The sequence below is a fragment of the Penaeus monodon genome, chromosome 43, assembly GCF_015228065.2.
Source record: "Penaeus monodon isolate SGIC_2016 chromosome 43, NSTDA_Pmon_1, whole genome shotgun sequence".
Taxonomy (NCBI): domain Eukaryota; kingdom Metazoa; phylum Arthropoda; class Malacostraca; order Decapoda; family Penaeidae; genus Penaeus; species Penaeus monodon.
In genome coordinates, this window is record NC_051428.1 from 25146311 (window position 1) to 25158810 (window position 12500).

Consider the following 12500-nt stretch of genomic DNA (forward strand, 5'->3'; position numbering starts at 1 on the left):
TCAGTCGCACATTTCATATTACGTTTTGTCCCTGGCTCTCTTAGTCATTCTTTAGAAGCCTTCAGCATTTCAAAAAGAAAGAAAGAAAATCCGCAGCTTTGGCAAAATTTGCATGCAAATAAGATGTAGTGTGCAGTGTTTCCTTTTTTTTTTTTTTTCTTTTTTTTTTCTTTTTTTTTTTTTTTTACCTTCTTATTCTTGCTATTATACACTGTGCAGCTTATACACAAACACTCTGTGTCACTGTTACAAATACTTTGCTTGCAATTGCTTAGTTTTTCCTTTTTGCTTCCTGTCTAATAATGTGGCTGTAATTATCTCTTTGTTTTTTGTTTCCTATTTGTTCTCATTCCTTTTAGCCGTTTCTCATACAACAGTTAACAGTTAACAGTGGAGTTAACAGTTTTCTAAGGGAAGACAGTCATACACCAAGCATGAATTGAGTATTGCATGTGAAATTGGTAAAAGCAAGGACTCTATGGCACAGGAACTATTTGCTAGCATGCGGAGATGGCAATCCTCATTAGCAATTGTAATTAATGTAATGTATTATGTATAATCAGTGGGTTAGTTCCACACTTTTTATATTCTAAGTACTTAAGTTTAAGTAACATGTAAGAAACAAAATTCTAATTATGATGTACTCAGATATTAATTACACTGTATATATGTATGTCACTACATATATATGTATATATATGTATATATATGTATTTATATGTATATATATGTATATATATGTATATATATGTATATATATGTATATATATGTATATATATGTATATATATGTATATACATGTATATATATGTATATATATATATATATATATATATATATATATATATATATATATATATATATATATATATATATATATATATGCATAAGGCCTTACTTACAATTTACTAAAAGGAGATACATATCACCATTACATAAGCCCAACCAGTAGATGATAAAATCTCAGTAAAAGAGAAAGAAAAGGATAGTAAAGAAAAAATTCAGAAAAGAAAAGAAAAAGGACAAAAATAGAAACATAGAAATTAAAAAAGTCATCCCCCGAATGACGTGTCAGTGATCAAGTGTGTCTGTATTAATGTCCTTCCCCTTGTGGACCAGTACAATGCATTCCAGGTGAAAGGCATGAAGAAGCTGGAGAACTACCTGCGCAGGGAGGAGGAGATGGCCATTTGGAGGCACCGCGCATCCCCAGAGGAGGTTGAGTACATGGAGATCCAGTCGGAGCTTGAGAAGGAGCTCTATTCGTCTCACATTAGGTGCGTGAACTGAGGGGTTTTGTTTGTGGGAGTCTTAATGAGGGGAGAGGGGGAGGGGGGTGTTTGAGGATTAACATGCATGGGAATAGAAAAGTATGAAAATTTGAGAGATGTGTAGTATGTGTGTGTAAGTTTTTTGCTCCTAAAGTTTGTACTTGTTATTGCTCTGTCTTAACACTTGAAAATGCACACTTGCATTATTTTTAATATTTAGAGTTTACACATTACAGCAGTGCAAGGAATCACAGATTTTTAAAAACATTTATATGTATTATTTAACCTAAATCCTATGGGCATGGCATATATGCACATGCCATACCCACTGTGATTGTGATTGTTTTTACACATAGATGGCTACACTTGTACTAAATCACCCATGAGCCAGTTACGAGTACTGCCTGTCTCACCTGTTTACCCTTCTCCTTGATTTTCGAAAATATTTTACGTTATCTTATATTTCTGTTACTATTGTCTATAACATTATAGTTATTATAATGTCTATAATAAAAATAACACCATCTATATTCATAGCATTGGTAAAAATAAAATTTTCCCCGCTAATTTAAGGAAAGGTGAAATCAGGTAAGGTCACAAGGTCTATTAATCGACCCCTCTGTGCCTAAGCACTAGCAGAGCCATCTATGTGCAGAGACGTTTCACAAAATTTCCCGGCAGCATTGAGTTAATCATAGTTTCCTGTTATATTGCTTTTAGTTTTAGTTTTATTGTTATTTTTATTACTATTACTATTGTTATTATTATTATTATTATTATTATTAGTAGTAGTAGTAGTAGTAGTAGATGTAGTAGTACTATTACTAGTAATATTGTTATTATTACTATTATGATAATGATAGTAATATTTCTTTATTTTGAACTCATTACATTCACAGAGCTGAGAGGATCTTTGCTGAAGCAGAGGAAAATGGCAACCATTATTACTACGTGAAGTGGGAAAATCTCCCCTATGCAGAGGCCACATGGGAACTCGAATCCTTAGTTCGAGAAAGATTTATGTCTCAAGTTGGTTTCCCTTGTTTAGTTGATTGAGAATTTAGCCTTTGCTATTTTACTGTTTCCGTAAAGAACTACGCATATGTTCTTTTATTTTATCCTCTTATTTTTCAAGAGTATGATTTGTGATATTTTCAGACACTTGGATATACATGAACAATATGATGAATTATGTTTTTAGAATATGAATAAAATGAAATATAAATCTATCAGTTAAATATAATGGCTCTCTCAAGTTCAGAAAAGGGTGCATTATTTTTTTGCTAGCTCTTCATCATTCTCATGCCACTCTTTTCCATAATTTTAGCTTGAGAGTTTTGAAGTGCGGGAAAAATCATCTTGCACCCCAAAGCAGTGCCCGGCACTGAAACACAGACCAAAGTTCTCGGCAATGAAAGTCCAGCCCGATTATTTGGGTGGTGAAAATGAGGTATGAATGCTTATAAAAATTTATTTTCTCTCTCTCTCTCTCTTTCTCTCTTTCTCTCTCTCTCTCTCTCTCTCTCTCTCTCTCTCTCTCTCTCTCTCTCTCTCTCTCTCTCTCTCTCTCTCTCTCTCTCTCTCTCTCTGTCTTTTTACTCTCTCTCTGTCTTTTTACTCGTCTCTCTCTCTTTTTACTCTCTCTCTCTCTTTTTACTCTCTCTCTCTTTTTACTCTCTCTCTTTTTACTCTCTCTCCCTCCCTCCCTCCCTCCCTCCCTCCCTCCCTCCCTCCCTCCCTCTCCCTTCCTCCCTCTCTCCCTCCCCCTCCCTCCCTCCCTCCCTTCCTCCCTCCCCCTCCCTCCTCTCCCTCCCTCCCTCCCTCCCTCCCCCTCCCTCCCTCCCTCCCTCTCCCTCCCTCCCTCCCTCCCTCCCTCCCTCCCTCTCTTTCTCTTTCTCTTTTTTTCATTCACTCTCTCCCTCTTTTAAGCTATAAGTAAAGATGGCTTAAAATTAGTATGGGATTGCCAGTTGTTGAAATAAAGTATAAAGTGGTAAAAAGTTAAAGTGGGAATACTGTTCATTTTTGAAGACCATGAAACTGAATAAAAAATGTTTAATGGGAATCATTCTTATGATGCCAAAAGTTCCTTTAATGAATAGGATCAGTATTGAATACATTGATTATTATTTACTGATATGTACATCCTGTCCTGTATTGTGCATTTCAAAACTTTAAGCAGGATACAGGGTTTATGATCTCTCTCTGTCTGTCTCGTCTGCCTATTATTTGAAGTTCAATAGTAATCGTCTTGTTTCTCCGCCCAAAGAATCTGGAATTACGTGATTACCAGATGGATGGCGTCAACTGGCTCATTCACGCTTGGTGTAAGCACAACTCCGTCATACTTGCCGATGAGATGGGTCTGGGTAAGTCTGTTATTTTAGTTTTTATTGTACCGGGGATGAATGATCACATTATATTGAGGAATGCTCGGAAATGTGTAATGTTATGTTATTGTTAATGTTATTATTACTGTTGTTTTCATTATCATTATCACCATCATTCTCAGTCTCACTACTAATGTGATGATAATAATGAAAATCAGAATGACACTGTTTCTATGCTGATAATTTTTGCATGTTAACAATGATGTGCTGTAACAAAAATCTGATGATCTTGTCTTCTGTTTGTTCCAGGTAAAACCATCCAGACTATAAGTTTTCTGAGCTACCTTTTCCATACACATGCCATGTATGGTCCCTTCCTCCTAGTCCTACCACTCTCCACCCTTAATGCGTGGCAGCGGGAATTCAACAACTGGGCTCCAGACATTAACGTCATTGTTTACATCGGTGACAGGGACTCCAGAAGAATTGTGAGTTTGAGTGTGTGTTTTTGTTTGTTTGTGTGTGTTTGTATGTGTGTATGTGTATGTGTATGTGTATGTGTATGTGTATGTGTATGTGTATGTGCATGTGCAAAGTGTAAATAGTGGGTATATGTGTATGCATGTACATAAGAATGAAAGAAGATTGTTGTTGTTGTAGTTGCTAAATATTTGAAAAAGACATTTAGATGCTGAAATAGAAAGACTTCCTTCATCTAGTTTACATGTTTAATAAAATCTTAACCCCTCAATGATAGTATCAGAAATCTCTTGGTGTCTCCGACTCCGATGTCTTCTGGCAACTGGCCGGCCATATGGCCTGGGAGTCCACTATTTGTAGCGAAACTTTCCACTCGACATGCACTAGGGGATCGCAATTCCTATAGCAGTACCCGGCATGATGAGTCAGTTTGTTATGATGGCTATAAGTGTGGCCTGGCAGATACAGGTTAAAGATAGACTGAAGAAAATACAAGCTTTCTCTTGCCATCCAACAGGTGAGAGATTATGAGTGGACAACCTCCTCCAAAAGGCTCAAGTTCAATGCTGTTCTCACAACCTATGAGATTCTTTTACGTGACAAAGAAGACCTGAGAGACAGCTGTCAGTGGGCTTGTCTGGTGGTTGATGAGGCGCATAGGTGAGTGAACTAACATTCTTCTGGTTTGAACATGTCTTATGTAGGACTGCTATGTCAGTTTGAGGATTATATCATCGATGAAATGCAGTGTTGCTATAACTTTTCTTTTATATAATCAGTTTATATGGTGGGTAATCATTTCTTATGGAAAGTGCCATATAAGGATGTAATTAAACCACTGTATTGAGGTATTTTCTGTGTTCTATGACCCTTTATAGGTTTTTGTATTCCTGTCCTCTTCATATCTGGTATTTAAAATTTTTCTATTCCCTGTTGCTAGGCTCAAGAATGAGGAGTCACAGCTGTACCAGGCGCTGAAGGAGTTCCGCTCCAACCACCGTTTGCTCATCACCGGCACGCCTCTCCAGAACTCTCTCAAGGAGCTGTGGGCCCTCCTCCACTTCATTATGCCTGAGAAGTTTGATGACTGGGACTACTTTGAGTCACAGCATGACAGTGAGAACATGAGGAAGGGTTTCCACCGCCTCCACAAGCAGCTGGAGCCCTTCCTTCTGCGGCGTGTCAAAAAGGACGTGGAGAAGTCTCTCCCTGCAAAGGTGGAGCAGATCCTCAGGGTGGACATGATGCAGCAGCAGAAGCAGTTCTACAAATGGATTCTCACCAAGAATTATGACATGCTCAAAAAAGGTAGGGAAGAGGTGTCTGATTACTTTGTTTTTTATATGGAATAGTTAGGAGAACTATATGGAAAATATAGGTAAATACATACCTCTCTATAAATCTATCTAAATATCAATCTTATGTGTCCATAAATGAAGTTCCTCTCTTATTAATCTCTCTTTTGTGTTGAACAGGGAACAGGGGTTCAACTTCAAGTTTTGTAAATATTGTGATGGAGTTGAAGAAATGCTGCAACCACAGTCACCTCATTAAACCTCCTGAAGATACAATATCAACAGAGATTCTACAGGTAAGGTTTTTACAAGTTTCATATTGTAGTGATGTGGTTATAAAGTTGTGCAATCAAAATTACATAATGTTGGATAGAAATTTACAGTACTATGTTGATCAAAGTGGTTGAGCATTCAACAGATTTTCAATTTCAGTTTTATGTAATCAAACATACATAAAGATGTGTTGTTATGATAATTCTTTGTTTTATTCTAGATCTATATCATCTCCCCACTTATGTCATTTTAGGTCTCACTCTACAAATATCTGTTTTGACCCATTCACTCCTCTCCACTTTCCAGCAATTATTAAGAGGCAGCGGAAAATTAATGCTGTTGGACAAGCTTTTGGTTAGGCTGCGGGAAACGGGGCACAGAGTCCTCATCTTCTCCCAGATGGTGCGTATGTTGGACATCTTGGCGCAGTACCTACAGTACCGACGCTTCCCCTTCCAGAGGCTTGATGGCTCCATCAAGGGTGAACTCAGGAGGCAGGCGCTTGATCACTTCAATGCTGAAGGTTCTCAGGTGAGGGGGTGTTAAAGGTTCAAAGTGAGGATGATAATGTTAACAAATACGACTGTGATCAAGTATTGCTAATAATAGCAATAATGATGTTATTGAGAATGATGTCAGTGATGAAATAATGTTATTAAGAATGATAATAGTATTAATAGAGGTATTGATAATGATAATGATAATTATAATTTGAGAGTAATAATGATTAGAAGAATGAAAATGAAAATTATGATAATGATAATGATGATGTAATAATGATAGTATAGAGTTTATTATTTAATAACCAGTTTGACAATATGAAAACAATAATATTGATAAGGATAATAGTGATGATAATCGTAATGAATTAAGTAATGAGAAAAACAGATTGAAAATAGATTGTATTCTGACAAGAAAAATAAGTTATGGAAACAAAATTATCACATTACAAAGATGCTTATTAATTGTATTGTTATTTGTTTATGTAACTGTTATTTATTGGCCCCATTTTTTTTATTTATTTATTTATTTATTTTTTTTATTAAATATTGACATGTTTACAGGAATTATTTATTTTGATAGTGATGGCAATTTTGTTACTTTCTCAATTTAATTGTAACTCTGCAATTTATAGCTTATACAGTTCAGAAATTAAAAGAGCTTAAAAAATTTGTTCATACATTTCAGGATTTCTGTTTCCTCTTGTCCACTCGTGCCGGAGGTCTTGGAATCAACCTTGCGACGGCAGATACCGTTGTCATATTTGACTCGGATTGGAATCCCCAGAATGATCTGCAAGCGCAAGCAAGAGCACATCGAATAGGTCAGAAAAATCAGGTAGGAAAAGTTTACACGAGCTTGAGATTTTTTCCTCGATTTCTCAGTATATTTTGTAAAGATTTTTCATAATTAAATTTACAATTGCGTTTGTAATTGTGTGCTGATATGTGGGACATTTGTTGAGGAAAGACGACATGATCAGTAGTGCAGCTGCAAAATAGGAGAAGACATATTGATGAACTGTATTGGTTTGAAAATTAGAGAATGTTATGCATGCTCTAAGCCCAACAAATTTACGATTTATTAAATGCAGCGATGACTAGTTGATACACGATTGCCAGTTTGGTTGATGAATTGGGAGCTCAACATACACATTTCAGGTTAATATTTATCGGCTGGTGACGAAAAATAGTATAGAAGAAAATATTATTGAGCGTGCGAAACAGAAGATGGTTCTCGATCATCTTGTTATCCAGTCCATGGACACATCTGGTCGCACTGTCTTCAATAAAAAAATGTCTAGTAAGTGTGCATGAAATTTTTTTTGTTATATATGAAATTTTCAAAGAGAAAAAAATAGTGTTGAAGTGAAAACTGGCAAGATAAAAGAAATAGTATTCATAGTTTGAGTAAGTGAGATCTTTTGTACCTCTGATTATTATATTTTGCATTAAACCCTAGTAACCAAACACTTGTCTTCTAGGCTCAAATTCTAACCCATTCAACCGCGAGGAGTTGAATGCTATCCTAAAGTTTGGTGCTGAGGAACTTTTTAAAGATGACGAGGAGAATGAGGAGGAGCCAATGGTAAGAACACTTTCGTGCCTTTAAGTAAAGCAGTAAAGAGGGAACAAAATAAACAGTTAGCTTCCTTTTTTTTCTATAGTAGACATGTTTTTTATTTAGCTTTTCCTGCTGTCAAAGACCACATTAACATTCCTCGTCTGTTCATGGATAGACAAGGGATAATACAGTATGAAAAGAATGCTCAACCCATTTCCCTCAACAGTGTGATATTGATGAGATCCTGAGGAGAGCTGAGACGAGGGACGAAGCTCCGTCCATGGCCAGTGATGAGCTCTTGAGCGCGTTCAAAGTGGCTTCCTTTAATCTAGATGAAGAGGAGGAGGTCTCCAAGCTTGACTCCATTGCTGATGAGAGCACCAAAGACTGGGTAAGATGTTGCATTTTTCTTGTTTTCTGTTATTATTATTATCATTGCTGTTATTAGTAATAATTGGTTGCTTGTAATTATAGGTGATTTTTATGTAAGAGTTCCACATTGTTGTAGGATTCTCTGCATTTTACTCAATTTATTTATTTATTTTCTATTACAGGATGAAATTATCCCAGAGGATTTCCGGGCCAAAGTTGAAGAGGAGGAGAAGCAAAAAGAAATGGCTGATCTCTACTTGCCTCCGAGAAAACGGAAGACAGTGAATCAGGCAGGACAGAAGGTAGGAATTTGTGTAGTTATGATAATCGTGATTGGTTCTTCATATATTTCTTCTGACTTCCTTATTCTCAACTTTTTCATATAATTCTTCCTCATTCCCATGCTTTTATTTCTTAATGTCCTTCACCCTTGCCACTTCCTTATCCTGACCTTGACCCTGATCTTAATACTAATACTAGCACTGATACAGGATTAGTGCTAATATTAACCTGATGCCTATGGGTAACAGAAATCTCTGAGCCTAATAAACTTTGGTGATTTCTGCCAATGGTCAGACACTGGGTGCGGGAGTCTGCTACATGAAGCGGAACTTCCCGCTCCATGTGCTCTGGTGTGTCGTTGCATGTACGGCTGTACCCCACAGACCAAGCGGTATGTTATGACACCTGTATACATGACTCGTCTGGAACGGTTTAATATTAATTCTTTCCCTTTCTCTCCCCCTCCACCTCTATCTCAATTTCCATCTCCATCTCCTCTTCTCCTTCTCTTCTCTCCATATTTTGTCATTTGCAGTATGTTTTATTACTTCAGGTTTTATTACTATACCTTTTCATGTCTTTTCCTTTTTCTTGTAGGAAGACGAATCTCCTCGAGCCAAGAAGAAACGCCAGGACTCTGAGTCGAGCAATGACGATACAGATGATGACAAACCAAGAAAGCGAGGTCGTCCTCGCATGCACCATAAAGAGACCATTAAAGGTTTTACTGATGCGGAGGTAAGTTATTGGTGGCAGATTGAGTTGGAAAAGTGAGAAGGGATGGGTTGCAGAAAATGGCAGCTTTAGGGTTGAAGAAGATTGGCTGACTCGTGATACAATAGAGAGGGAACGAGTCTAAGGTGATAGAAGAACGTTAGATGGCTGAAAAGTGAGGATTAGGTTTAGGTTATAGAGGTAATACCAGAAAAAGTAAACATTTAGAATTAGGAAAGGGATATGGCAGTTGGCCATGATGCTGGGAAATGTTAAGTGAGAGTAAAATATTTTTTTACCTTTGTCGTTGATGGTGGATCAGTTGATTATACTTTTCAATAAAGCTCAATTTTAAAAGAAGTGCACTGAATATAGAGCAGCCTCTATTATATAGACATGTGTAGATGCCATTTGGAATTTGGGCTCACTCTCACCATTACATGTACATGGTTATAATCCAGTGTCATAGAGTTTAAAAAGCTACACTGTACAGGTGAAGGAAGTATGTTTTATAATTTAAGAGTAACGAATAGTTATTTGAAATTAAAGATTTGATGTTCTTTTTTTCTCTCTAATGCAGGTCAGAAGATTCTTCAAGAGCTTCAAGAAGTTCAGCAATCCCTTACGACGTCTCGACACTATTGCTCACGATGCTGATCTCAGAGAGAAGCCCATCAGTGACCTGCGCAAAGTGGGCGAGACAATATATGAGAGGTGCCAGGATGCTATGAAGGAGCACGAGAGTCAGAAAGAGAATGAAAAGGCGCCTGAAGTTAATGGTAAGGAAGAGTTAATGAAACTGCAAGTGGTATTGTTTCTCTCTCTCTCTCTCTCTCTCTCTCCCTCTCTCTCCCTCCCTCCCTCCCTCCCTCCCTCCCTCTCCGTCTCCCTGTCTCTACTTGTCTCTCCCTCTCCCTTTCTCTCCTTTCTTTTCCTCTCCCATTCTCCCCCGTCCCTCCTTTTCTCCCTTCCTTCCCTCTCCTATTCCCTTTTCCTTTCCCTTTCCCTCATACCCATCATGCTTCCCTGCTATAAAAGTCAAGGGAAAATAGTAAGTATGACTCTCCTCTTTTCCTAGGCCAACCCAAACAACGCAGAGACCGTGGACCATCGTTCAAGCTCTCTGGGGTGGCTATCAATGCCAAAACCACACTGGCAACCTTAGAGGAACTGGCACCCTTAGACCACATCGTCCCTCACGCACCAGTTGAGCGAGCGTCGTGGACCCTGCAGATGAAGCGAGTCAAAGATGCCCACTGGGATGTCCCCTGGGGCATCCAGGATGATTCCAGGTAGGGGATTCCGTTCAATATAAACATTTAATGTCTAAATTTCCAGAGTTGTATGTTCAGTATTTAAAGCAAGGCAGAAGAGATTTTGATAGGATTGATAGTTCATGCTTAGCATTGAGTTTTCATGCTAAATTGAAAATACTTTCCTAGTTCTTTCTTCATTCAATAATCGGTGCCTCTTGGTTCAGGTTACTACGTGGTATTTACGAGTATGGAATGGGATCTTGGGAACAAATCAAGGGAGATCCAGCCCTTAACCTGGACGACAAAATCCTCCTTGGGGGCGAGACCAAGCCTCAGGGTAAACATTTAGAGAGCAGAGCACAATACTTACTTAAACTAATCAAGAAACAGATGGGTCTTGGACCAGCAAAGGTTAGTGGTTGTAAACTCTTGTAAACTTTTTCCTAATGCTCATAATTGTGTATGTTGAAATGATAACTTAAATTTTTTTTTTTTTTGTAATTTCTAATTTCTAAAGAATATTCTTATGCTTCATGAGAGCAGCTCTCTCAACAGACCAAGATCCATAAGCCTCTCAAACTGCGAAAGACTAAGGAACCAAAGGGCATATCAAAGGCCATTATTGAAAACGACGACAGCTCGGATGATGAAAAGAATACCTCGCAGTTGTCGGGAGTGAGCCTCAAAAAGGCTCCTAAGGTGAATGAAGTGAGGATTCCCTGCTTTGTTTGTCCTTCGTTTCACATGCATAATGGGAGATGAGAGTTGAGAGTCGTTCAGATTCTCCTTGGGTCTGGTCTTGTGTTAGTTTATTAAAGTAGTGTTTGTTAGTAGCTTACATGTCTTTGTTTTTTTGCTATGGTTGTTATTTTGTTTTTATGTGATAGCAATGTGTTAAGTGGTTTGTTATTTAGTTTACTACTATTTATTGTAGTTTTGCTGTTATTTCTTTGATAAAAAAAAAAAATCTAAAATCACTCATGGAATCAAAATGTACCAAAGTTTGTTTTGATTTATTTTATTTATATGTTAGGTGTACTGTTTTGCTTGTGCAAATTCCACTCATGTATGTGCTGTGTGTTGCTTTTTTTTTTTTCCCTTTTTTCTTTTTTCTTGTTTTGCTTTGCTGTATGTAATGACTAGCTTCTAAATGTTTTGCTGTCTGCTCTTATGTTAAGACTAGCTTCTAAATGTTTGAGGCATGCGTTCTCATCCTCCTCCTCTCCATCTATCTGTCTCTCTTTTCCGATCACCCAGTGTCTCTTTCTCACCCTCTCCTATCCATTTCACTCTCTTTTTTGCTCACCCTCTTTCCCCTTCTCACTCTCTCCCTCTCTCCCTCTCTCCCTTTCCTTCTCTTCCTCGTTTCCTCTTTCTCTGTCCATCTCTCTTTCTCTCTCTCTCTCTCTCCTCTCTCTCCTCTTCTCTCTCTCTCTCTCTCTCCTCTCTCTCTCTCTCTCTCTCTCTCTCTCTCTCTTCTCTCTTCTCTCTCTCTCTCTTCTCTCTTCTCTCTTCTCTCTTCTCTCTTCTCTCTTCTCTCTCTCTCTCTCTCTCTCTCTCTCTCTCTCTCTCTCTCTCTCTCTCTCTCTCTCTCTCTCTCTCTCTCTACCACCATCTCTACCTCCACCTCCATCTCCACCTTTACCTCCCCCTCCACCACCATCTCTACCTCCAACTCCATCTCCACCTTTATTTCCCAATCCACCTCCCCCTCCACCACCATCTCTTCCTGCACCTCCACCTCCACTCCCGCCACTGAGTCCTTTGCTCCCTCCCCTCAGGAGCCCAAGGAGCACAAGGACTCCAAGGAAAGCAAGTCCAAAGCGCGGGACATCAAGGAGGAGAAGGAGGACGGCGAGAAGGCCAAAGTCAAGGAGGAGAACGATGCCAAGGAGGAGAAACCAAAGAAGAAGAAGGAGAAAAAGGAGAAGAAGGAGAAGAAGGAAAAGGAGAAGAAGACCGACGGCCCGATGCATATCACTGCCAACGGACAGCCCATTCCGCTTGACGACAGTAAAGAGCTCGACAAGACGCACCCACTTTGGGACGAGGTGAGGGGAGGCAGAAAGCATCAGGAGCTGTACTGCTATTTCAAAGCTTTCGGTTCTGGTTTCAGTTTTGCTTTTGATATCACTTATTTATTCATGTTTTAACTCTTTATTT

The 12500-nt window shown here is 38.4% G+C and overlaps 1 protein-coding gene across 8 annotated transcripts in view; it reads left to right on the top strand.

Annotated features, from left to right (window-relative positions):
• The window catches only part of LOC119568386 (chromodomain-helicase-DNA-binding protein 1-like), a 38385-nt gene that overhangs the window by 19825 nt on the left and 6060 nt on the right, over positions 1-12500 (top strand). For 3 of the 8 annotated variants that reach the window (XM_037916862.1, XM_037916866.1, XM_037916867.1), the window contains exons 8-27: positions 1120-1277; positions 2171-2300; positions 2599-2721; positions 3541-3640; positions 3911-4089; positions 4599-4741; positions 5022-5389; positions 5557-5672; positions 5956-6180; positions 6838-6987; positions 7311-7452; positions 7634-7737; positions 7940-8104; positions 8268-8387; positions 8965-9105; positions 9662-9860; positions 10160-10373; positions 10562-10748; positions 10881-11045; positions 12119-12388. In XM_037916862.1, coding sequence (XP_037772790.1) covers positions 1120-1277; positions 2171-2300; positions 2599-2721; positions 3541-3640; positions 3911-4089; positions 4599-4741; positions 5022-5389; positions 5557-5672; positions 5956-6180; positions 6838-6987; positions 7311-7452; positions 7634-7737; positions 7940-8104; positions 8268-8387; positions 8965-9105; positions 9662-9860; positions 10160-10373; positions 10562-10748; positions 10881-11045; positions 12119-12388 — 3399 coding nt within the window. The remainder of the gene's footprint in view (positions 1-1119; positions 1278-2170; positions 2301-2598; positions 2722-3540; positions 3641-3910; positions 4090-4598; positions 4742-5021; positions 5390-5556; positions 5673-5955; positions 6181-6837; positions 6988-7310; positions 7453-7633; positions 7738-7939; positions 8105-8267; positions 8388-8964; positions 9106-9661; positions 9861-10159; positions 10374-10561; positions 10749-10880; positions 11046-12118; positions 12389-12500) is intronic. The other 5 variants (XM_037916865.1, XM_037916868.1, XM_037916869.1 and 2 more) reach the window with 5 other exon arrangements.